The 26,109-nt window shown below is 33.9% G+C and overlaps 6 protein-coding genes across 10 annotated transcripts in view; 3 read left to right on the plus strand and 3 right to left on the minus strand.

Moving 5' to 3' along the window:
* The first annotated feature begins 617 nt into the window (after positions 1 to 617).
* Positions 618 to 2,682, plus strand: LOC148229747 (TGF-beta-activated kinase 1 and MAP3K7-binding protein 1-like). 4 transcript variants are annotated; one of them, XM_088198765.1, is made up of 7 exons: positions 618 to 876; positions 984 to 1,118; positions 1,173 to 1,281; positions 1,353 to 1,473; positions 1,528 to 1,671; positions 1,733 to 1,889; positions 1,954 to 2,682. In XM_088198765.1, the coding sequence occupies exons 1-7, from the start codon at positions 752 to 754 to the stop codon at positions 2,594 to 2,596; spliced, it is 1,434 nt and encodes a 477-aa protein (XP_088054891.1). In that variant the 5' UTR covers positions 618 to 751; the 3' UTR covers positions 2,597 to 2,682. The 4 variants fall into 4 exon arrangements, with proteins under 4 accessions (XP_088054891.1, XP_088054890.1, XP_088054893.1 ...); XM_088198767.1 differs by having other exon boundaries at positions 750 to 876; positions 1,045 to 1,118; XM_088198764.1 differs by having other exon boundaries at positions 720 to 876; positions 984 to 1,281.
* Positions 2,683 to 2,686: 4 nt separating this feature from the next.
* On the minus strand, positions 2,687 to 5,583 carry Rpt4 (Regulatory particle triple-A ATPase 4). Its single transcript, XM_088198768.1, has 9 exons — positions 5,426 to 5,583; positions 5,078 to 5,197; positions 4,782 to 5,017; positions 4,572 to 4,721; positions 3,846 to 3,969; positions 3,522 to 3,595; positions 3,273 to 3,409; positions 2,986 to 3,151; positions 2,687 to 2,917 (listed from the first exon to the last, which is right to left on the minus strand). The coding sequence occupies exons 1-9, from the start codon at positions 5,520 to 5,522 to the stop codon at positions 2,840 to 2,842; spliced, it is 1,182 nt and encodes a 393-aa protein (XP_088054894.1). The 5' UTR covers positions 5,523 to 5,583; the 3' UTR covers positions 2,687 to 2,839.
* A 1,172-nt stretch (positions 5,584 to 6,755) lies between these two features.
* On the minus strand, positions 6,756 to 11,893 carry LOC148229749 (uncharacterized). The gene is made up of 7 exons (XM_088197841.1): positions 11,678 to 11,893; positions 11,233 to 11,515; positions 9,753 to 10,193; positions 9,587 to 9,687; positions 9,438 to 9,520; positions 9,116 to 9,328; positions 6,756 to 9,047 (listed from the first exon to the last, which is right to left on the minus strand). Exons 1-7 carry the CDS (start codon positions 11,738 to 11,740, stop codon positions 8,333 to 8,335), a joined length of 1,899 nt encoding a protein of 632 aa, XP_088053967.1. The 5' UTR covers positions 11,741 to 11,893; the 3' UTR covers positions 6,756 to 8,332.
* On the plus strand, positions 6,820 to 7,687 carry EMC7 (ER membrane protein complex subunit 7). The gene has a single exon (XM_088197842.1). It carries the CDS (start codon positions 6,820 to 6,822, stop codon positions 7,543 to 7,545), a length of 726 nt encoding a protein of 241 aa, XP_088053968.1. The 3' UTR covers positions 7,546 to 7,687.
* Positions 11,894 to 14,899: 3,006 nt separating the features above from the next.
* Positions 14,900 to 17,985, minus strand: LOC148229751 (WD repeat-containing protein CG11141). Of its 2 annotated transcripts, none has more exons than XM_088198951.1 (9): positions 17,718 to 17,985; positions 17,492 to 17,652; positions 17,293 to 17,416; positions 17,065 to 17,228; positions 16,870 to 16,991; positions 16,588 to 16,787; positions 16,418 to 16,521; positions 15,857 to 16,352; positions 14,900 to 15,787 (listed from the first exon to the last, which is right to left on the minus strand). In XM_088198951.1, exons 5-9 carry the CDS (start codon positions 16,951 to 16,953, stop codon positions 15,367 to 15,369), a joined length of 1,305 nt encoding a protein of 434 aa, XP_088055077.1. In that variant the 5' UTR covers positions 16,954 to 16,991; positions 17,065 to 17,228; positions 17,293 to 17,416; positions 17,492 to 17,652; positions 17,718 to 17,985; the 3' UTR covers positions 14,900 to 15,366. The 2 variants fall into 2 exon arrangements, with proteins under 2 accessions (XP_088055077.1, XP_088055076.1); XM_088198950.1 differs by having other exon boundaries at positions 16,870 to 17,005.
* A 1,661-nt stretch (positions 17,986 to 19,646) lies between these two features.
* The window catches only part of LOC148229752 (tyrosine-protein kinase Src42A-like), a 46,194-nt gene continuing 39,731 nt past the window's right edge, over positions 19,647 to 26,109 (plus strand). Inside the window, exon 1 of the mRNA XM_088198037.1 lies at positions 19,647 to 20,144. Within this exon, the coding sequence (XP_088054163.1) occupies positions 19,729 to 20,144 (416 nt within the window). The 5' untranslated portion in view covers positions 19,647 to 19,728. The remainder of the gene's footprint in view (positions 20,145 to 26,109) is intronic.

A 26,109-nucleotide genomic window follows, 5' to 3' on the forward strand; every position in this document is an offset into this window, starting at 1 on the left:
GACCAGATTTCGCAAATATCAAAGAAGAACATTAAAAAAGAATGATTATATGAAATTATTTTTTTCGTTTAGCATTAGTTAAAAAATGTCATCTTAGGGCAACGAACAATATTTTTTAGCTCTCGCAGCATCCCTAAATGAACAAAAACTCCCATATGCCCATTTTTGCTAGTTGGACGGCGCTGCTTGTGTTTATACAATCTTTCATGTTAAATAGAATTAAATGGTGCCCTTTTCAAAACTTACGCACCAGGCTTTGGTGCGCAAGTTCTGAAGAGGGCATTCTGCGTGGATTTACTTTGCAAGCCACGCAGAATTAAAATAAATAATATTTATTTGTAATGTTTAAACGTACTTCATAAATCTATCATTTTTTTTTCAGAAAACGCTAAGGTTTATTTAGCTGCATAATAAGAATAAATAACAGGCAAAATCACACTAGCAAGATCTGAAGTGCGGTCGAATAGTCGCTAGTGCGCGCAGGTCCATGTCTCTCAGTGTGACTCATTAAAAAAGAGCGACAATCGTGTTGCCATAAATATAGGTCTGGTTGCGTTTTTCTAATCACCGCGGTTTTTTAGTCGCACTTCAATTTAAAATAATGGGTTGCATTTTAGCGACTAAACAATCGCGCGATTACAATTCGCAAGTGCGCGCCTGGTGTAAATGGTGACGGTAATATTATTAAAAAAGTAAATTCTCAAAAATCATATTTATTGTAAATTGTGCACAAAATCGCTTATGGCCAAATATGTCAAATATATGTACGATGGAGCAGAGCGCTGCGCAATGGACCGATTCTTTTGGTCGTTGTTCACAGGCTGCTGTCGCACCTCCTGCTGCACGGAGCTGCTTCTGTCAACTTGGAAATGACACGTAAACCTTAAATATTTCATAATAATCCAATCTCGATAGCTCAACTTATATTAAACATTAAAATTAACATGTGTTTCAAGTACTTAATCAAATTAAGTGGATTTCAGATATTTATATGGCATATTTGACACGCATAACGGCACAGATGAAGCACATTTTGTGTTACAGCGAATCGCTGCCGAAATTTTGCTGGGACAGCTGAACGACAAGCACACAGATGAAGAGATTAAAGAAGTTTTGAGGTTTGACCCGATTTTTATATGTATTATAAACGATATAATAATGTGTTTTTTTAGTAATGCTTTTCTTACTGTTGAAAAAGTCTATATGGAATCGATCAATGATTTAGTAGTAGAACGTGAAAATTTACAACAATCACTGCCGAGTGATCTTAATTATGAGAAAGTAATTATTATTTTAATGTTCGAATTATATTTTAACAATTTACATATGTATTATTTATTGCATGCTTTCAGACATATCTTAAATTTACAAATGAACTCGAAAGATTGAAGTATATCGATGGAAAACTATCAATCGGTGTTACTTCTGTCATAGCACTTATTCATAATGGAAAACTCTTTGTCGCTAATATTGGTATAATTTTATTAAATTATATATATTTCTGTATTTAATACAATTTTGTTTTAGGCGACAGTAGAGCTTTATTGTGCAAAACTGACGTTAATTGTGTATTGCGAGTCGTCCAATTATCGGTAGATCACAGTATGAAGAATGAAGATGAGCTACTTAGATTATCTCAGTTGGGATTAGACATGAAATTTTTACGCGAAGGTATAATTCATTTTTAAAATTACTTTAATGATTGAAATATTACGATAATAAAAATATTTAGCTACTCAACTGGGAAATCAATCAAATACACGGTGCCTTGGAAACTATTATATAAAAACTTTATATCAGAACTTATCTGATTTAAAAAACGCAACTGATAAACCAGTTATTGCACTTCCCGAAGTACACGGACCGATCAGTCTCGAAGATTCTTGCAGGCAAGTTCAACTTACATTTGATATGTATTTAAGTTGTTATATTAATTTTATTCGATATGCTTAGATTTTTAGTTTTGATGAGCGATAAACTTTATAAAAATCTTCAAGAAGCCGTCGAAACCGAGCAAGTTAATAAACTCTTAGCTCAGATGATCGTTGAACAGTTTAGAATTCAACCAAGCTTGGAAGCTGTATGCCAAACGGTGACCGACAAAATATCCGCACTCTACCACGAGCATTGCACTAAATCGTCGAAAATGATATGCGAGGACAATCGCGACACTCTATTAATCAGAAATTTTAATTTTTCTTTACCAAACGCTATATTGACCAAGTCACCTCTGTCGAATATAAAATCGTCGCACATAAACGACTCTCATAAGGTGAGGTTTAATCCAATAGTGCAAAGTAGAGTAAACGAGTCGGACGTGGAAATGGCCACTATCGAAAGCTCCGAGATGACCGGTCACAATACCAACACCAACGATAGTTACAGCGGTCAAAGCGCAATGTCGACCATCACGTCGCAAAGTTCAAACTTTCCGAATAGTTCGTCGACTTCGTATTCACCTGACGAAGAAAATAAAATATCAATGTACAACAACAGAAGGATTGAGGCATACGTTGATTTTAGCGAATATTATAAGAATGTAGAACAAGCCAAAAAAAACGGCACACTACCGACAACTATGAAGTTTGATTTTTAAATTTTTATTAATATTAATTTAAATAATTTTATAACAAATATTTTTGTGAATGTGAATATATAAATTTTAAATACGATTAACACGAATCAATTGTTATTTATTTAATTTATTATATCTCAAAAATGTACCACAATGCAAAAGTAATACACATTCCAAATTATTAAACATACATTTATGCCAGCTTGTAAACTATATTTGAAAATAACAATCATACAACGATCACACTATCAAATATCAAACTCATCAAACTGGTTTATAATCCAATTTGCTTTCGAGTTTTTTGTTATCGGCCACTTTGCGCACAGCTTTCATTAGATCCTCCTGTAATGTTATCGACAGTTATTAATTATTCAATCTTATATATGTATATAAGTAGTTGAATATCTCACTTGAATGATGTATTCTCTTTCAACTCGAATAGCAAACAATCCTGCTTCAGTGCACACGTTACGAAGATCAGCACCGTTAAACATGTCGGAAAGTTTGACGACAGCTTCATAATCAATTTCACCATGTTTAGCTATTGGTCCAGCGTGGATTTTTAAAATTTCCAATCTACAAATCAAATTGATGTAAACAACACATAGATCCGTACATAACACTGAATATAGTCGCGAGTTAAATAACAAGTATTTTATTATTGGATTTTTAAATACATATAATATATGGTACAAACCTTGCTTGTTCATTTGGAAGAGGAATTTCAATCTTACGATCCAAACGTCCCGGTCGTAACAAGGCGGGATCCAAAGTATCTGGTCTGTTTGTAGCCATGATAATTTTAACTTGACCGAGAGAATCGAAACCGTCCATCTGAAAGTTTAATTTTCATTTAAAATACATTTAATAGAGAGAGAAAAAGAGTGCTGATTCTAAAACAATTTGAACTAAATAGGCAATCTCTTTTATTATTAAACATATTTACTTGGTTGAGAAGCTCCATAAGAGTACGTTGAATTTCACGATCAGCTGATGTGCCTTCAGAAAATCTTCTGCCACCTTTATACAAAATAAACACATACATACAGTCAAGTTAATCATATATTAAATAAAAATTAAAATAAAGCTGATTAAAATCAAATTTATTAGAAACCTAAGTTTTTTATAAATTTTATTTTTTATAGTTTTTGTTTTTCTATTAAATATCGGTCTAAGGGCAGCATGGTGGCAAGCCCTTTAGTGCGAAGTTCCCGAATATTATTTAATATTTGCTCTATTTCTATCAAAAGATAAAGAAAACGTTTATTACCAATGGCGTCTATTTCATCCATGAATATAATACATGGTTGATGATCACGAGCATAGTTAAACATTTCACGAATCAACCGTGCACTCTCTCCAATGTACTTATCCACAATTGCACTTGATACAACCTAAAATAAAAATGTAATTAATTAGTAATACCAAACCGTTAAGTATGAGGGTGAGCTAGATAAAAAATTCAAAACACCGCTACATTGGCCAAATCATGTATGCAACACGAAAGCACAATAGTAGCTTAAAAAGACCATAATTTTTTGAATAGTGAATGGGTGAAACCCAATGAAAATCCTAAACTAATGAAAGTTTAGTATGGTGCTGCATGTCTGTGTCTTCACCAAGTATACGAGTGGTCTAGAAAATTCCAAAATGCAGTTATTTCTGTAGCGAACCAAGTAGTAACATCAAAATCAACTGCAGCAGTCAGAGACAACGTGAATTAACATTGCTGAGTAATAGCAGTGAATGAAATAGTCTCTATTCAGTGATGTTTTCGTATGAAGAAGATAAAAATCTAAGTTCACTACCACCAGCCAAAAAACGAGAGGTCCAATTAAAGAATGGTATCATACCTCCTCACCAAAACCAAAGAAAATTCACACAAAACTTATGCTTTTGATTATGCTTTTGTTTTTGGTAGAACAACTGAATTAAAATGGCATATTTAAGATTTTATCCAACTCGCCCTTGTACTACACATAAGCCAAAATAATACCTTAAGGAAGTTAGCATCTAATTGAGATGCTACAGCTCTCGCTAATAGTGTTTTTCCTGTACCGGGCGGTCCGTACAACAGACAGCCTTTCGGCGGTGTGATACCCACGCGGATAAAAAGCTCCGGATTCATCAAAGGCAGTTCAATAACCTAAAAAATATATTATGAATATCTTGTACTTGTATAAATACATTTATATACGAATCGTACTTCTCGCAACTCTCGAATTTGTTCTTGTAGACCGCCGATAGCCGAATACGTGACGTCTCCGGGGTCTTCGTGACTCATGTTATAAACCAAAGGATCGACCTCTCTGGGTAAATGCCTCATGACTGTCAAAGTCGTCATATCGAGGGCCACCCGAGTTCCGCTCCTCAACTTGGACTTGTCTAATTGACGGCGGCATCCGACAACGTAGCGGGGACCATTCGTGGCCTTTACGATGACTATAAAAATACATTATAATTTAAACTATAATAGATCATCGAATAAAAGTGATGACTTACATTTTTCTTCACTGAGTTGTTTTAACACTTCGCCTACGATTTGACCGACGCTTTGCAGGGCTTTTAGATCATTTTCGCTCTTATCGTATTGTTTAGTCAAGTCTTTTAACTGCTCTCGCACTATAAGTGTATAAAATGTTGATACATATAGTGATGAATTTGAAATGTCATCATTAAACTATGGATACGAACAAACTAAGACTATGGACAACGGGACAGACACAACATTGAGAATTAAATTAATGAATGGATCTGATATTCTATTATATCTAATATTAAATGTTGAAATGAATCAATCAAAAGTGCATAGGTTAACAATGAAAAATAAGCGAAAATTTGACAGCTCACTTTCTTTCAAGCGGGATTCGACTTCTTTATATTCCATTAACTTCATTCTGTAATCCTGAAAGGATTTCTCCCTTATATCCACAACAGGAGTAGCCATGTTTGCCTGATGATGACCTGCGCTTTCCTTACAACTATAGGGTTGCAAGTTGCCGACGTACAACTTGCGTTAGTGTTACCAGTGTAATAAAATAAATTCTGACAATTAAATTATTTCGCTTAATAATAACTTTTTGATATCAGGGCCAGTCTGCGGGGCGCACCGTACGGTCTGTCCCCCAGGGCATCAACTACTCCGTAGAGGAATGCAATTTGATTCTATTCAACGCGTTATCGGAATTTTGTATAATTAAAAAAAACTATCATTAATTTAGGTAGTATATATTTACAATTTCAACTACCATTAATTAATTTTAATTTTCCTCCATTGAAATGAATTATTGGTATTTTAATTCATTTCAATGGGAAAAATTGATTTGACATACGAGTTTTGGCGACGGGATGGGTGACGGGTGGCAATTAGACACAGATTGAGCCACTGCAGTAATGTTTTATTGTGATGAGAAGTTGTTTTCATAGTAGAATATAGACGATTCGCGGATCCGAAGTCTGAACCCGCAACTGGCATTTGCGAGTTTGCAATAACAAAATCTATATATACATATAAATATAAACAGGCCCTACAGAGTAATTTGAGTTTCGAACTCCGCCACGGAACGAATTCTCGTAAGTCAAGGCACCACTGTATATCATCTTGTGTGTATGTTTTACACGATTTTTTTGTAACCTATCTCCCAATTTCGTGTGTTCTTAGTCTCGATTTACGCAGATTTTTATTTTTCATTCTTGTATGTGTTTTATGCTTTGATTTGTGGTTTGGCGACGGGAGGTGACATGTGGCAATTATACACAGATTGATTTGATGCAGTAGTTTTTTTTGTTGAACTGAAGAATTACAAGTGAACGGGACGTGAGCCAGAGCTGCCACAATAAGAGTTCGTTACGCCAGTGCTACCAGAGTGCCGGTAAGTTTTGGCCATAATAAACCTAAATAGGCCCTTTTTAATCCAAATTCGATTTACGCAAAATTTTGCGGATTCTATTTACCGCGCAATTCAAGGTAGCATGACTGTATTTTAATTAAACCGGTATTAACATGAAATAACAACAGTAATACATTTATCTTTAGTCAATAAAGATAAAGCTTTAAGCGTATTTGAAATATCTATTTTTATAATGAATATAGAGAATTTGAATTGTATTAAATAAAATATTTTTTAGCAAATCATGAAATCACGCGTTTCATTATATATTTTTGTTGTCCTATGACAACACTGCCGTTTGACATCTACTCGAGCGCTGCGCCGCTCTGATCGTTGGCTTCCTCGAGCGTCGAAATGTCAAAAATGTACATTTTCGTGCAACTGCTTTTTGCGTGCGCCGGGCTGGGGGCGGCGTCCGAGGCCACCGGGATGGGAATGAGCGACGACGACACCGGAGCTGGTTTAGTGGCCACGACCGCGTCTAACGGAGGCCGCTACGTCATCGAAGGTCGCGCCTATCCTCCAGACTCTCCTCCGCTCGATTGGCCCGCCGGCGTACGCATCCACGCCAACGCCGGAGAGTTCCTCGGTTTCGTGCGTCAAGACGGTTCCTTCGTCATCGGCAACGTGCCTTCCGGATCGTACATAGTCGAAATACTCCATCCCGAATACTACTACGAACCGGTCAGAGTGGAGATCAACTCCAAAGGAAAATACAGAGCCAGAAAGGTGAATCACATACAGACTTCGCTCGTCATTCAAGTACCGTACCCGTTAAAGATGAAAGCTCTGTCTAAATTCAAATATTATCAAGTGCGAGAGCAATGGAGGTTAACCGACTTCTTATTCAATCCGATGGTGTTGATGATGGTGTTGCCTCTCGTGCTCATCATGATCTTGCCCAAGATGATGAACGATCCCGAGACTAAAAAAGAAATGGAGCAACTGTCCAACTTTAAGAAGATACACGACATGCCCGAGATGTCCGAGATGATAACGTCTTTCTTCAGCGGCGGGGCTTCCGCTTCGACGAAACCTTCCAACTCGAAAGTTGTGAAAAGTACGAAAAAAAGACAATGAACAATGTGACAGTGTACGTCTAGTCAAATTTTTCTTTTCGATTTATTAGTGATCAAATGTATGTTGAACTTACGAAGCTTTTTTTAATAATAAAAAGTATGTATTAATCGAGAACACCAAAGTGCTCACTATAATGCGACAATTTTCTTATCGTTTTTATTGCCTTTCTAGGTCTAATTGCGTATGTTATAGCGAATGTCTGTTTTATAGGTTATCCGACATTTAGTTAATTCACAACTGCAACTACCAATAACTTCTTATTTATTATGATACATTCCTCTTATGTACCAATTCTACGTTTATTTTTGTTGGATAGTCGATATTATACTGTTTTTAAAAAATGTTTACACATCTATTATAACAAGCCCAAGTACTATGTCTCGTCTTATTTATTTGATCAGTTGAAAGGAATGTGAAAAGCTACCCAACTTACATATGTTCGTATATAATAATTGGCGGTGTAGTCACTAAATTTTATCGGATCAACATTTATATATTTAAAAATCATCTATGATGAGTACTAAAAAAATATTTTAAACCTAAATGATGGTGTTAGATCTGATTCAAAACTTGTTTATAAAATTATAAAATATTTATTTATAAATAAATACAAATATATTATCATCTTACATTTCAATAATTAGCTAAATGTAAAACACTATCAAAAAATATCACAAACACTTGTAAAAAGCGCAATCGCAAAGTATCTGCGTTAACTCAGATCTTTTTGTACAGTTGTAATAATTTATAATAAATAAAATTGTACGATATGTAACCTAATGTTGATTTATTTCATCGCGACGTAATTATTTTCAATTTTGGGTTTATCGGACAAAATTGAACAGCCCTGGTCGAAAACGATCGATTCTACGCAAGGCGACATGATCACGTATTCGTCTTCTACTACTCGTTTAGGCGTAACGCTGCACAAAATGTTTTCTGCGGAAGCAAATTTTTTCTCAGCGCACAAAATAGAAAGATCTTGTACGTTCTCGTTGCCGATATCGTAATCGGACAAATTAAAATTACACTCTTGATCGCTGATATGAACTCCGTATCTCTTCAAACCTCGAATCTCTGAAAAATCGATCGTAGTGTATATATTTTCAGCTGACTTCGAAAACCTCTTATTTGTCCCACCATATTTAAAATCACGATCGACTAATCCTTCGCAACTATTACCAATGTTCAAATCTTCAAACGAATAAACCGGAGTTTTATTCTCTTTATTTCTCAGGAATTTCTTTAGTTTCAAAGGAGAACTTTTTTTATTGCTGGATAGTTCGTTCAATTTTTTACCATATTTGCTTCGTGATATTTGAGATTCGCTCTTTATTCTATTTCTGAAAGCGCCGAAGGCTGAATGGAATCTGCTGCAGTGATTCATAACCGATTTTGCATTGTTGATAACGCAACTTTTAGAACTGGGTCTTTTATAACTGAATGTCGAACTCCTTAGCTCTTCGTCCGTGTTCTCTTCTTCGACACCGGAATCTGTAGCACTAGATTAAATAATATAAATCGATAGTTATACGAGGCGTTACTAAAGTAAAGATAATAATAAATTTACCTATCTCCGATCTTATCTCTGTTTCTATGCCTCGGTGGCAAAGGAGGCGGATAGACGCTTTTACGCTTCTTATCATCGTTGATGTTTATTAGTGGCTCATAAATATTTTCAGATACCACGTTATCTTTTGCTTTCGAAGAATCTACCTCGTCTGAAATTTCTTCATAAATTTCAGATTTCGCTGACACTTCCGAAATGCGATATTCCAAAGATCTGCAATGGTTATTTTTCTTTATAATTTCATAATACGATATACCCGAAAAAATAAAATCATCAAACTTTCTTGGATATTTTGATTCAAGAAATTGATAAAAAAATTTACCTTTTTACGAATGACATGCGTGGACTATTGATTGTTTTATCAATATCTGTACTTCCGCTCAACTTTTCAAACGAAGGGCAATACTAAAAAATATATAAATCATAAGAATATTTTTAAATATATTTAATAAATTGTATATACACGCATACCTTTTTTCTTAGCACACAAGGAGACGTGTCATCGATATCTTGCAGAGAGCAATACCATTTTGTACGACTCTCCAAAGATATTGGTTCACATGATGATAATCCTAAGCAAAATAATTAAAACTCAAATCAAAATCATCAATAATTACGAAAATAATCGTTCAATTACCAGAATCTCTTTGGTCGTCACAATTTTCTACAAGTTCTTCGTTAAAGAGATTTCCTTCGCTCCTGCTGAACCTTCTATGGAATTTTCTATACATCACAATATTGTTTTGGTACAATCCTTCCTTTAGGATTTTATACAACTTTTTCCCTTCTAAGCAAAATACGAACAGAACACCTTCGCCAAATTTGAAATAACTGTTAGTTTTCACGATGCAAACTTTTTCATTATCCGTGAACTTGAGATTGTCTTGTATCAGATCGACGTTTGATATTACGTAAAAGCTCAAGAACAATCTTTCTTCTTTAGTGTAATAGTCGATTATTTGAAAACCGCTAGATTTCACAACCAGCAGTCCATAAACACCTCTATAGCCGCACGACTTTGAAAATTCACTGTCTATCAGCGAAACGTTGAATTGATTATCTTCCAAGTGAAATTTATCTAAAAAGCAATATTGATTAAAAACATATACTATGATTCCATCGTTAAATGTCGCTACACAATATCAATCAAATATAAATACATCGGCAGTAGACGTATCAAAGTCTAAATATGATTAACGGTAATATTATTTATCTGTTCTACACTCGCAAATTGAATGTTTTTATTTGATGACAACAGGAAAAACCAAAGTCTTATTAGAAATAAATAAATCTGTTAAAATAAAACCATTATTTAAATTAATCTTAATACTTGAATGTTCAAATATAAGGGAAATCTTGCACTAGCTATTAAAAAAACGTGATTTCATAAGATAAAAGAACAATGAATTTTTTAAAAGCACAAAGAAGTCTCTATAATTGAACAATAGATAATGAAAGTTTTGTTAAGATTTTATTATCTATTATAACAAAATAGCTTCGTTAGTCTATTTTTATTTATTTCAGAATACATATTAACAAAGAAATAGATTTTTAAATGCTCCCTAAATATCTAAATAAAACCTCATCCAAAAGTTAAATCTGATATGGATTGTACTTTTTAATGTTTAAAAACTTTTTTAATTACCTTATTTCTAAAATTGACAATAATTTGGACACTATACAAACTGGTAATTATCTAGACCGTTCTCTAGTGGCAGAGGAAGAAGACTAAACATGGTATACTGCGTAATCAACACAATGACTAAACGAACTTATCAAATAATCGACTCAATGGAAATGCATACTATATGAATCACAATAAACCACAATCAAAGTATAACCATTAAGACAAAAGATTTTACCACAAAAATAATAATGTTATGAATAAGAAAGTCGAAACTATTTTTTTCAAACTATAAACATTAAGACCTCAAGGAAATATATTCGTCAAAATTGAATTAAAATACCCACATTAACACATAATAATAGGTAAATAAATAACCAGAACTAAATATGTTAAACAACTCATTTCTAATATCATTTCGGACAACGTTCCTATTAATAATCATAATATTTTTTTATAAATTATAATTTTCACAGAATTCAATACATCTTACCGGATGGATTCTTTCCATGCAACATAATACGAATCCTTAGCATCCACAATTGAACTTCACTCTCGCTCTGTCCGGCTGCATATAATATCGGTTTACCGCAATTAGCAGTGGAAAATATTGCAAAAACATGTTTCTTTATATTAGATTCAATACGACACAACATAGCATTTTCAGGTATTTCAATCTGCGAATTGGAGGACATCCCGGCAGATGTGTGAAATTTTATAATTAGAGCCTTTTTTATCGGACACGGCATTAATATACACCATAGCTTTTTCCAAGTCTGTAAATTAAATTAAAAAAATCATACAATCCACTCGAAAGATTAATTACATAATTATAAAAATATCATCTTGTCATCTCACGAGATGTTCATGTGAAATTTTGATGAATCATACGTCAAAAATGTAAACTGTATGTATAAAATAATAATCATGACATTTACCTTCCATGAAGGGAAACTTCTGCCAGATTTTGAAGATATTTTTATTTCTAAATATCCCGACATTGTCAATAATAAATAAGTAACTTGTTAATAATAATCATTAAGCAAAAAGTTATGCAATTTCGGTTATAAGTTACATAAATCCGGCATTTTCGACGATAAACGTCAATCGAAAATCATAACACAACCGTCGCCGGTAAAAAATATGAAACACTTGCAAATGCGTCGTTGCCAACTTGCAACCGCACGCGCAATATTAGCGCATAAAACCGCTAAAAATAACCGACTAAGAGTTAACGTTTTAATAAAATAAAAAACAAAATAAAGTAACCGATTACTAAATTTCACTTTTAAGATATTTGTTTACCTCATAATTTAATTAAATCATTTTTATTTTGTTCCAATTTTTTTTTAAATTAGCATAAAATAATACTATAATAATGTTAAAATTACCTATACATAGAAAAATATCGATTTTCATTATTTTACTTCATAATATTTATAAAAAAAGTATTTGTATATTAACTTAAATCCTATAATTTTTAACTCATTAAGAAATTAAATTACTTTATATGAAAATATCCAGATATTTTAAAAGATACGGTAAAAGCATCGAACTAAAAGGCTTTATCAGTGATGTAGCTCTATAAAATAAGTACCGGAACACTATCCGCTTTTGAGTGAGCAATGAGATTTTAGTTTATGTGAACCCACAGACGATTACTATGGATATTTTGCTTGTTGCACTGTAGTTATAATTGAGTTGGACAGTGTGCCGTTTAAAATTGTGATGTCAGTGACTATTTTAACAAATGTCATAACAAATCGTACTGGAACGCATTCCGGTCATAGAAAAACGTACACCGTTGTTTATTTTGCTGTAATTTTAGTGTTCATCAATTTTGCGGATCGCTTTTTGTCGTTGTTAAGGATAAACTTTTAGGATCGATAAATGGGTCGTCGTCATTGTGTAAAAACAATCACAGAACAAACAGACATTTTTTTTAACTTTTGTGAATTTTGGAGCCGAATTTAGATTTGTTATGGCCAAAACTGGTCGGCGCTGAAGTAGCATCGGCGTGACGGTTTTCTCTCTCTCTACCGGCAAGCCCGCAAGGGTTCGGACGCGTGCCGTCGCGCGCGCGCCCCTTGTAATGTAAACACCGTTAATCTTCAATAAATATATTACTGCAGCGGCTCAATCTGTGTCTAATTGCCACCCGCCACCATCACCGTCCCTAAACACTCATCTCTCTATTTATACGGTAGATACATTCCAAGAAATATATCGTAATTCGAACCATAGAACGAAAATTGTAATGTGTATATTTAACATTTCTTTTAACTTATGAAGTAAACGAGCAAAATCTTCAGCGATGCGCATGTACTCCAAAAAGCAACGCGGGACACACTTTACGAACAGTGGAAGAGGTTCCAGGTGTAGGTCAGGTGCAAGAAGTGAAAATAAGCTATTGTTTGTACATCACCGCAGTAAGCGCGTGGAACCAAATATATATGATTTGGAGTACTGAAAAAATGTTTTATTTTTAACCGCATAAAAGTGAAACTATATAAAACGAGCATATCATTCTATCGTATATATCAAGTCATTTATATAATTGTTTACGACTAAATGTAATACATACTTAGCTACCGAATGAATGCATTAACTATAAACTGTCATTATTTCTTCAATATTAAGTCAAACGAAATATTTTATTAGAAATCATTTCAACGCTTAATGGTTTGTCCGCTTTTTGGTGTTTCACAGTGACTTAAAAATATATTATAAAACCATTACCGGTCATTCATACTAGGATGGTTTATGCGCGTTTTTATATATTTTTATTTTAAGTATCTATCGAAGTATAACATATTCAAACCTAATTTTGCTCAATAGGAGAGCGCAAAAATAATTACCACTTATCAGAAGTCAAAAATTCACGACAAAAACAATAGAATCGTATCGGTGCCGTCGTAGTAGGTATCGAGCGTTCCCACTGCGACAGCGACGGCTCGATTTTATTTCTTTTAACGTAGATTTTTTATTTCTTAGAAGTGATATTTTTTGCGCTTATTGGCCAAAATTCGGTTTTGATATACTTAGAAATTGTGATATGCCATTTTCGCCGTAGTAGTATGAATAATGGAGCCTTCTCACAACGACGGTGACGTCACAATTTTATTAATTTTGGTATGTTTGCTTTAGAATACAGTAGAACCTCCGGAATCTTACTCGTAATGCAAAACACTCGTAAGTGAAACGATTTTTCTTATATGAATCAATGTAAAATACGATAGCGCCTAGCAGGATGTATAGCTCGACAGCTAAATATCTTCGCTCGCAGGCTTTATTACAGAACGGTATTGCATATTGAACGGTATTAATACGCTAATCAACGAGATTTCAGTTTATAAGAACCCGGAGATGATTACCCTAGTTATTTGGTTTGTTGCGCGGTGAGTTGAGTTGTGTAGATCTTCTAACGATTTGCTAAAATATCTGTTTTAATTTATTTGTCTTTTTTTATATCAAATTGTACCGGAATGCGTTCTGGTCGTGGAAAAAAGTACCGGAACGACGTTTTGATGCATTTCGGCCTCACTACACCACTGGGTTTTATTCTAATTTCTATTACATTTATATGAAATCATACCAAACCGTAATTCGAGAATTAATATTATTTTTTTAAGTGCGACAACGAAATATTACACATTCTGATAAGAGTAAAATGCTGAAGATATTATGTATATGTCAAAAGTTTGTAAATTAAGAAAAGAAACTTTTAAATATTAAAAAGTAATAGAAAAAACTTTTGCTTGGGGTATTTAAAAATACATACTCTTGTTTTCAGTAGAGATTGGAGTTTTATTCGATATAATATACATATATGTATGTAAATTACAAAAAATAATAATTTATAAAATAAAAAACAAATTAAAAAAATGTTGATATCAACACCATTATAATAATTAAAGTATAACTTTTAATTAAAATGTCTAAGAATATTAAGCTATTCAATTAAATAAAAATTGTCCATAATAATGCTATTGAATATATATTTAGATTTCATTATGTCTGAAACTTGACAGCACTCTGGTAACACTGCTAATTGTTTTTCTCTCAACTGTCAACCTTCGGCGCGGCCGCGGGCCTGCGCCTCATTCATATTCATGCGTCGTATTTAATTTTTTTAAATATACAAGTAATAAAAAACATTATTTGATTCAAAATCATGAAAATAAAATTTTATTTCAAAAAACCAACAAAAAAAATATTCATCACAGAGTAATTTATTATAAAATATGAAATTGCTTCTGAACTTAAATTTAAAATGCCACTTAAATGTTATATTGTAGACATAAAGCCAAACGTTTAAAGCAATCAGTTGATAAATTAAATAAAATTATGACATTATTCTTCCAATTAAAAATTAGAAGTACATAATAGACGTACAAATATTTATATTATAACAGTCGCATACAATGCTAATTATCTTTAAATGCTGTAAAATAAAGTCAACTGAGATTATTTAAAATATTAAGCTTCTAATATACAAGCGTTACAATGGCAACCTGCAATATTTGTACTTGAGTATTCTTCACGGCGAAAGTCTTTTCATTTATATTCGACTTCAAAAAGTATACAAACAAGGCGACTATAATGTAGATGAAGCAGAATAAAATCGTCAGATTAATTCCCAATCGGCATCAAAAATTCTTTTTGGCTTCATTATCAAACTAGTGTTAGTGCTAGGTGCGTCCAAGTTTGGGCTAGTCAAATTGGGTGATTCGTAATTGACCTTCAACTCTTCTAGGTTCCAAACGTTTGGTATTGTTACGCATTTAGGGGGCATTTCTAAAACGGGCATAGTGGGCTTTGTATTCTTTTGATTGGTAGACTTTTTTACAACTTTGGGAGATTCATTAGAAGGTATATTAATCGGATTTGCAAACTGTTGATCACTATTACTAATAAGACTAACGGGTGACTCTAGTTTGACAGAACTCATCGTAATCGGTTCTAAGTCGAGAACTTTTGCCAATCTTTCTTCCATTTGTGCGATTTCCTTTTCTAAGGTCTCCGGACTTTTATCCTCTGTAAATATTCTGTAAGAAAATAACGATAATTTATTTACACAAATAAAATATATACCTATTAATAAATGTACAACGTACGAATTATCTCCGCAAAAACTCATATTCATTATATCCGATTTATTAGTTTTATTACTGGAAAGTGTATCCGTATCGCCTAAATCCAGTTTTAAGTCCGTTGATTTATTATTTTCGCGAGATTCTGGAATATCTATATTTTTTCGTTTGCTTCTCTTCGTGCTCACATGCATGACTTCTTCTCTTTTTAATCTTTTTTGATCTTGGGACACATCTATAGATTCTAAATTCGGTATCAACTTCTCTAAAGCTACGTTGTCAAATTCGGCGCTCAATTGCTTTACGGGAGGTAGTTCGAAGCATTCTTCTCCGTTCACTATATCTAAATCGGACACGGTAGAAGGCGTAGCGTCACCGTCGTTAATAATATTCTTAAAATAATCATACGGATTTGGTAAATCGGATATATGCTTTTTAGCATCGCTATTAGCTAAATCTTTAATCGAGTTAACGGCCATCTGTAGAGGATTTAGCAACGATCTCGTCATTAAAGTTTCGCCTAAAAAATATTGAACATTCGAACATAAATTAAATAACAGATAAGAGTAATTAAAATAAACGAACCGTTGCTCTGAACTTCAACATCGGGATGATAAGCGATTCTTACTATGCTTCGGTCACCTTCTAACACAAATATTTCATCTTTGTTTACAGCGATCGATACAATCCTTTCAACGAATTAATTGACATGTAAATAAATATTATTGTTCAAGTATGTTTATTTTAATTATTACTTTTTTAAATTGTCAACAGTCGCGACGGCCACTAAATCGACGGGGTCCAATATAAATAATAATTCCTCGTTATAACTCACAATGTATTTGTCGTTAAATATAAACAAAGGCCCAAAGTTAACGTCTTTCGCTGAGATTGAACATTTCTTAATTCTGGGACTTAAAAGAGTCACGTAACTTGACGGGCTAGTAACAGCGTCCTACAAATAATGTATAAATATTACATATTAACAGGTTAACTGATGAACTCTATTTGTTATCAAGTTGACATATTAAAATAACCTTAAAAAGCAGCGTTTTAAGCACATTGCCTTCTTTATCCGATGTCCAAATTCTCAATCCAGGTCTAGCAGAATATATATTCATATCGTTCGGTTTTCCATATGTAAAATGAAACACTCCCCCTAATTTGCATAAACTAAAAATAGAGTCGATTTATTATTATAATTTAAATAAAATACATAATTTAGTCTGTACCTCTTCCTATCTTTCGTTCCGACTTGGTTCACATTCCACTTTGAATTTTCATAGTGACACATGATGGCTCTAAAACTGCTAGAAACCAACAGGTGATTTTGAAAATAACTCAATTGCACAATTTCATAGCTTTCGTTGACAATTTCCGACGATTTTGAGATATGCTGAAATAAATAATGCACGATTAACTCCGATCGTCATAATTAATTGATATGATATTATTGTTACCATATAAAAATCAATTTCGGTTAGAACGACGATTCCTTCTTTATCACCAGAGAAGAGTTTCATGCCGTTCTTGGACCATTCTAGATATGTTATATTACTTTTATGTAAATCTCTTATCGTATACCTATATTCGATTCGACAAAGACGATTGTATTAAACGTGCATATCTTAAATATGTCGAGTTCGTAATCGCGATTACCTTTCGACAGGAGACGCTTTAGGTTTTATATAATCCGGTATGGTGTCCGGATGAGGTTTGGGTATTTGAAACACTGTCACTTGTCCGTCTTTGTTTCCGGCCGCCACCATGAAGTCTACCGTGGAAACGATCTTGACGAACGTTATCGGGCTTCTCGTGTTCTGCAATCGAAGCGCGAGTCGAATAGTGGTTCATGATAGAGAAAATACACGACTGTGAGTAGTACCTCGCATCGAAGTCTCAGGACTTGGTGCGTTTTTCTGTCGCACCAAAACACTACGCCAGAGTCGGCAGCCACGGCGAGATGTTCGGGACAGGCGTCCAGACATGTCAGGATCACGGGCTGCGGTAGGAGGCCCCGCGCCATATGCGTGGGCACGCGAGAAACGAGCCGCGCACACGAGGACCATTCTCGCGGCGCGACGCTCTCCATCTTGAGAGCTGTCAACTTGACGTTTTAAGCGAACATGGCGACGCTTAACTTCGTACACAATAATCTCCGAGTCTAAAGCCAGCAGATAGTGACCGTATACTTTTAACTTCAAAATCAATAATAACGTATTTACATATAAAATATATCATGTCAATTTGTGGTGATCGGGTTTTTGCCGACAGGAAATTTTTTGACAGATTTTCGCGGGTATAAAATTTCCGGACTATTCTAATTATTCTGGACAAAAATTATTTTTTAAATTATATAAAAAAAAAGGACGTAAGCATTAGGACTGTTCAATTTCCGAATTCGATGTAAAATTATAATTAAAGCAAAATCTCAACATAAAAATTTGAATATTAAAATTTTTAATGTTCAATTTATCAATCAATTTGAATTGAAAATTAAATCCAATGAATCATTTTTTTACTTAGTGAGAAAAACGCAAAAACCATTTGTTGGAGTTTTGATATTAATATTAGCTATTACGATATCAATATAATAACTAAATTGTTATTAAAGTAAAAAAAACATTTTCCACGTAACCAAGAACTTTCTAAAGAAACTCGAAAAGTAACATTATTTTTGGTACTTGTTAAGAATATTGGCGCCACACTGAAACCAACGGCTACGAACATTTGTGAGCCTATTAATAATGTTGTTTGGCAATACTTTTTACTTTAGTGCGCATTCGAGATTATATTTCACTATTTAAAAATATTCATAAATACAAGTTTGAAATGTAATATGAAAGAATTTTAAAATTTATGTTTTACCAATTTGTTGAATAGAATTTGCTCAAACGACGATTAAACTATAAAATTTACACAAACAATGAAAACCTGAAACGAGAGAAGCTTGCAGAATTGTGGATTAAAAAAATAATCGATGTCAACCATCGTCAACTAAATTTAATGCTGACTGCACTAACTAGATTTCTTGGCATGGTCAAAGTACAAGAATTTTTGAATAAATTTATGCAATTAAAACACAAAAATATCACAAGTTCGAGTTCGAATTGTGCCCAAATATTCATTTACTGTTGCACTTGAACGAATACACGACTATTGTATATTTGTCAAGCACGTCAGTCGTGTGATTCCTTCTTAAGATTAATTGCACAGGTATGTTATAATTGTTATTGTAAAAACATATTAGTTATATGTATATATTGGGGATGTGAGATAGTAGGAATGCAAATAATAAAAAAAAATAAGGGATGAAGACATATCTTGGGGTAGAGGCAATAAAAAAAGAATACACAAGGGATTGTCTTTCTCGTTGCCGATATCGAAAAAATCTACGTCCAATTATGTTCAAAATATCGAAGAATACATCAGTATCGATACGCCAATATTTTGTTGTGTTCTCAGTTCATGAATCTCCGATGGCTGCTACAGCCTTTGGGCGATACAATCGAGGAGGAGTAATTTAATACACATATTATATTGCAAAATTCGAAGTAAGAAAATACTTTTAGCCAATCTGCTACTGGAATACTGTTGGATTTCGTTTCTGATTTATTTACTTATTAAATACTTTTTAAATATTTATTCTGAGCTCTGTTCTGTGAATACGTATTTAAAAAGTATATTTTTCATTCTACGTCGAAGCGATAGAGGATTATTATTAGATAAAATAGGTAAAAGAGAGAGCGCGCATCGAAGCGCGAAACTAGAAAGCCGCTCGGCGCTAACGCATCGAAGTAGCCGCTGTCAATTTTAGACACTGGCAATTTCGGAGAGCCTCGGGCGTGATGTCCGGGGGCAGCGCCGAGTGAGGCGCGGGGGGCGGCGGCCGCGCCATGGGCAACTGCTTCAGCTCGCCGGGGGACAAGAGCGGCGGCGGGGGCGCCGGGGGTGGTGCTCCGCCCGAAGAGGTGACGGGAGCGGTCGGTGTGACGGGCGGGCCGCCGGTCGCGGGGCCCCTGCAGGCCGCGGGGGCGACCTCGTCCGGCGGCGAGAGGGCGGGGGGCGGCGAGACGGCGCGCGCGCCCCCCGCGAGCCAGCAGGACGCCGACGCCCCCAGCAGGGTGTTCGTAGCGCTTTACGACTACGACGCGCGCACCGACGAGGACCTCAGCTTCCGCAAGGGCGAACACCTCGAGATCCTCAACGACACGCAAGGGGACTGGTGGCTGGCCAGGAGCAAGAAGACCAAGCAGGAAGGCTACATCCCTTCCAACTATGTCGCCAGGCTGCAGTCCATCGAGGCCGAACCGTAAGCGACGCCTTTCCCTTTTTCTTACATCTGTCAATCCATACGATGGACGCCATTTTATTATTATTTAATCATATTTCACTATTGTACAATTCATATTTGCCCAACCTTTGTCGGTTAAAAATCTAATTAAAATATTGATTTATTTCTCTGAAAATGTTTATCATAACATTAAATAGTTGATCCAAATTTAGAATGTCTTCGCTTAAATTAGCCATAACGCTATTGTTTTCACTATTATGGAACAAATATTGTTCATGAAACAAATACATTCTAATATAAAAGAATAGCCAATAATTTGTTGATCGTTGATCGGAGTTTTCTGTTTTCCATTAGAATAGTATTTCATAAAGATTTGTGTATTCAAATTACTCTGCCAAGTAGTGTATTCCTTCCAAAAGTCTAAATGTTTGTCCAGAATAAGTGGCGAAAATTGCTTCGTATCATAATGTACCGTTTCAAGAGTACCTGCATAAAAACATGGGTCGGTCACTTTCGGGTCGTTGAGATAAATAGCAATTACGCTGTTTGAAACTTTATCCTTATTTTTCTTTGAGATTATGTTATTCATGCAGCTGGATACGGTTATCTCTACTTGCATTTACATTGCTATCATATTTGATCCTTTTTTAGTAAATAATTCTATCCATGTTAGAATGTTTATGCTATTATTTCTTTTAAAATGTGACAGCCATCTACTACGTCTAAGTGGTATAATATAACCATAGGGAAAAATCTTGTTTTTACAAACTAATTCTTAAATATACCTGTAATTGACTACTGAAATGTATGCTCATACATGTTTTGAAATAAAGATAAGTATATATATATATCAGAAATGATTTTTAGATAACAAATTGATTCAAAATGCATATTTGTATAATGCACAATAAGAACTATAGAAAATATTAGAACACATCTACTACGTCTATATTTGTAGATGTTAACCGCGTTAAAAGTGTATACACGTCAATCCAAAACTTTATTTCGGTACAGTTGGCGGATATACTCACCGTGTAAAATAAAAAATTCATTTACCACAAAAACTTAAAATTTCAGTAAGAAGTAATAAAATGGTCATTTAGTGATATGTTTTTTTATATTACCGATAAAACTGCTATGTATTTTATATAAAAAAGTAAGGGATTTTTAAAACTAAATTCCCAGGTTAACTGGTTATTGTTCCATTATATCTGGTTGATAATACACAGTGTCGTAGATACACTTCAGTTTTAATTTGTGAAGGGCCATGTCCGTTGAGAAGTTCTTTAAAATATACATTACGTTAACTTGGTTCATCACTTATAACATTACTGTAAAGAATATTTTCTGGGAAATAGTCTGTTATTAAGAGATCCATTCAAAACATTTACTGCTTTTGGTATAAGTATTCAATAAAAATAGTTAAAATTCGAGTGCGGTTTAATAGGGAATTATTTTAAGAGATATGTGCAGTTAAATAAATACATTGTTTCATATAACGAATTGTTCGCTCATTTGTGTAAGGTAAATCTTCGGATTTTTTCTTCGGAAAAGGATTCGTTGCAGAGACTTGTTCATAAGGTGTTCACTGTTCTGACCAACAGTAATACACAAATAATTCGTTCTATGGAACGATTATTTTATATATCCAAAATTAATCTATAATAACCTGACTTATTTGTTACGTGTGAATCCTAGGTTTGTCATTTAAAATCAATTATTTTTTTATATAGCCAATTGTTTAAAATATTTCACCTTTAATAATATTAATAACATATTTAATTATTTGTCACGCATATATTATAATATTAATAATTAAAGCAAAAATAGTACTGTTTATTATTAAATATTATTGCCCAGATTGTATTACCATTTGGATACACAGTCTGTCTATATTTGAAATCCCTTTGTTCAAGCAATGGGGATTTTACTGTCTGCTTCTATTTTTGATTCACATCGGAATCTCATCTGATTCATTGTGAAACCCCTATATTTAGAAAATCGAGTTGACATGTTACGATTTATATTATTATTATTTATTTATATTTATTAATTTTATGTAATTTACATTTGTGTGTATGTGTATACAGTAGTACTTGCGATGAAAAAAGCAAGAAGGCCACATACCAATTGCACTTTCACAACTTAGCTGCAGTTTAATCATAATATTGATCATAATTCCGTTTAGAACTAGGCGTCGGTGTGTTTATATATGCAATGATTAGGGGTAAATTGATTTTTATGAGTGTTTTATTCATCAACTTTATGGATTGTGTTTCAAGATAAACATCTGATATAATTTATGATACTTTACATAATATTATTTTTATTACAGATTGAATTAAATTGTATAAATGTCACACGTTTAAAAGTGACGTGAGTGATGTCACACTTTAGTGAATGTCAATAAGTATTATAAAATATATCGAAACTTTTTTTCATATTATTTAGTATACCACTAGTTTCGATTCAGTAATTGTGCAATCCAACCAACATTGATTAGAACTGTTTCAGTACAAAGCGTGCTTTGTTATTACTGTCCAGTCCAGTTATTCAAGGTTAGCATTGAACACAATTTTCTATCTTTGTAAAAAAAACTACATATCATTGACGCTTAACATTTTTCATATATGTATGTACTTATAATTAATGCATTTTTAATTAATCTAAAGCATCTATGTTTAACCCTTTTAGTACCAAGCGAACTTAGGCAGGGTATACTAAACATGACAACTATTTTTTGGCAAATATAGATGATTTTATAAATATATTTAAAAAAAATATTTCTGAAAATGTTCATTTGTTTGTGTGATCCACTATTTATTATAGGAATAAAATTAAATCCACTTTATACGAATAAATACACAAAAATTATAGAAAAAAATTATTACATAATTTTTCCAAAAAAATATACAACACTAGAAAATGCCACCCGACTCCTAGCGGCATTCAAGCGGAGTATTTATTATAAAGAGAATCCAACTTCAGTTTCTGAACTTTAAAAAAATCAAATTCAAGGATTTTTTTTATTAATCAAATATTTATGTATTTCATTAATTATGAAAAAGAATATCAATTAAATGACCTTTTGCAGCAGCCAATTCTTTCAATGACTTTTTCGTACATTTCAGGCGGAATCTCGGATATTGGTTTTTAGATCCTCGAACGTTTCGGGTTTGTCTGCGTAGACACGACTCTTAGCGTAACTTCACTAAAATAAATCCAACGGCATTAAACCACATGATTAAATCGCCCTAACGTTGCAACCGATGTGTAAAAAGTTGCGCAGTCTTATTGGGACCACATGTCTTCCGCATCAAAAATAATCGGTTATGATGCGCCTATAGCGGTCACCGTTGAATGTTCATTATTTAAAAAAAAAGTAAGGACCGATGTCGCCGCCCGGCCACAACGCGCACAAAACAGTCACTTTTTCTGCATGTAATGCTCTCTCATAAATTACATGAGGATTTTCCTCACCACATATGGGGCAAAATTGCTTATTAAAATAACTAGAGAGGTGGAAATATGCCTCATTAGAGAATAGGATTTTTTTTAAATCAGCATTAACTTCCTGCTGTTCTAACACTTTGCTGTCCATGGTCTCTGTGTTTCAGTTCTTGTGTTATCTGAATTGTATGCGGGTGTAGATGCAAGTCCAGATCCAAAATGCGCCATAGGGATCCATAAGAAAAGTCCAAAAGCTGCGAACGCTGACGTATTGACAATTCCGAGTCTTTGGCCACACTTTCACTTACAGCAGCAATATTCTCGGCTAAACGGGCGCCACGATGATGCACAGGCTTCACCCTAACTCTAACGCTTCAATTTTTTTACTATGTTGCAAATTGTTCACTCAGTAGAACAATAAAATTGACCGTAATCTTCACGTAAAGTTACACAATTCGTACAGAATTGTTATTTCTGTAGAACAATTAAGCAAACTAGCTTTTAACACGCGTGATTATTGACAGCTGTCCGATTTACAGTCCTACCAGCATGGGAAATTCGAAATTTAAATACCGATTAATCACTGTAGATTACGTTTTCTTAGCTTTACATAATCTCACGTGTAATTAACTAAAAATAAGCTTGGGCGTACATGTACGCTATTAAATGTGCTCTAATATTGGATTAAATGAATAAATCCAGGAAGTACCATATATGTATATGTTAATAAATATGTATTTATTATTATAAGTAATACACATTGAACACTCCGAAGTTAGTCGCGGTTGCAATTGATTTATTAATGAAAACATACTGTCTGATTTTGTAAAATTGTATTTTAAATTTTTTTGTAACATTTTTTTTCATATGTTATTGCTATTGAAATATTTTAATTTGTTCTACTTTAGTGAACTTTCCATTATTTCGTGTAGATTTCGATTAAAATTCTATCTATTTTTTGGGGAATACGAAAACTGATTTTTCTTTAATAAATACTTAAATGCTCATTAGTTTCCTCACAATATATCATGTTAGTGTGGCGTTCGCGGTTCGTGATTGTTTTTAATACATTTGGTCGATTAATAAACGCCGTCTTAGTTCGAACTAATTATGTGAGGATATGCGCTCTCTGTTCACCTTAACTGATTTTCCCTAGATGTAATAGACAATTCAACCGTGTAACGACCAGATTATCTTTCTGTGATCATCGCGTTTCGGAAATCGCAATTTCGAGCCGCATCAATCTGATGATACGATTCGAGAGTCAAAAAATTCGATAAGAATCTCGACTCCTGTCACGAAGAGCAGATCGTGTACGTAGGCAGGTGCATACATGTGTATGTACATACTTACAAGTCGCATCCCGGCAATACAGCATCTCAACCATACCGTTATTCGAATGAGTTGCCAACAAAGAGCGATTGTGATTTTTTGCTCCTCGCTTCCTTTTCAATTTCGAGTTTTCGATTAAACGTCAAGCTCTCTCGCCACGGTTAAATTTGACCCAGAGTTGTTGAGTCGCGGTTGCATTGTGCACTTGTCGCGTTTGCATAATGCATTACTGCAGTCGCGTCAAATGCTTTAAGAAGGGTTAATTAAACGATCTAATATTTTATTCGTATATAGTTGCTTCATAAGAACGGTTTTTATAATACATTTTACTTCAAAATATGTGATGCAACACTCCAGGACCTAATTCTTATTGTAAAATACTAAGATGTACCATAATTTTTAAGACATTTTGAACCTGATGAACGAGCGGTTTATTATCAACCAACATTTTTCCCCGCTTAAACCATTACAACCCTTAGGCCTGAGCTTTACTAATGGAATCGAGTTTTATTAATGTTTCAGTAGCAGTGTCAATAATACTGTTTAACAGGTTTTGGAATTTTTACTTCTACAATTGCATAAATTCTTTAGAATGACTATACGCGTCGATCTCGTTGTCTATTTGTTGCTATTTCACGCAGCGGCGCATAAATTTTCCTCGAACGCGATTTCCATCGGCGATTTTCACGTAACGGCCGACGATCCCTAGAAGCTAAGCGTTACATCATAATAAAGTCGAAGGTCTCCGACGCTTCTGGCGCCTTCTGTGTCCTTTCTCCTTGTTGCGTCGATAAAATATTCGATATGAAGAACGCTCTTCGACATGCCGAGGACGCTCAGCTGGTAATATACTAGTTATTATGCTTGGTGCGGATTTTGAATTTGCGTTAATCGCCTTTTCGCCGAACTGTCTTCCACTTTACCCCTCGTCACGTCATTCTGAAAATATCATAGTAGACCTCGCGTGAAATTGAATTATGGCGTGAACGCGAAACACGTCAGAAAATATTTGAATGTGACGTGTTTATTTTTGTTAACACATTGAAAGAAAAAATCGATGAATGACTCGGTGGTTTATTTCGACTCATACCGAAAAAACGTGAAATTTATTTTATGATGTGAAGCAGTTTAACAGTTTATTGCGTATTTTATCAATTCAAATCCAAGAACAATTAACGATCGTAAATATCATATATCAAAG

Source organism: Plectrocnemia conspersa, unplaced genomic scaffold (assembly GCF_051122295.1).
Source record: "Plectrocnemia conspersa isolate PC_06_02 unplaced genomic scaffold, ASM5112229v1 ptg000011l, whole genome shotgun sequence".
In the NCBI taxonomy this organism is placed as follows: domain Eukaryota; kingdom Metazoa; phylum Arthropoda; class Insecta; order Trichoptera; family Polycentropodidae; genus Plectrocnemia; species Plectrocnemia conspersa.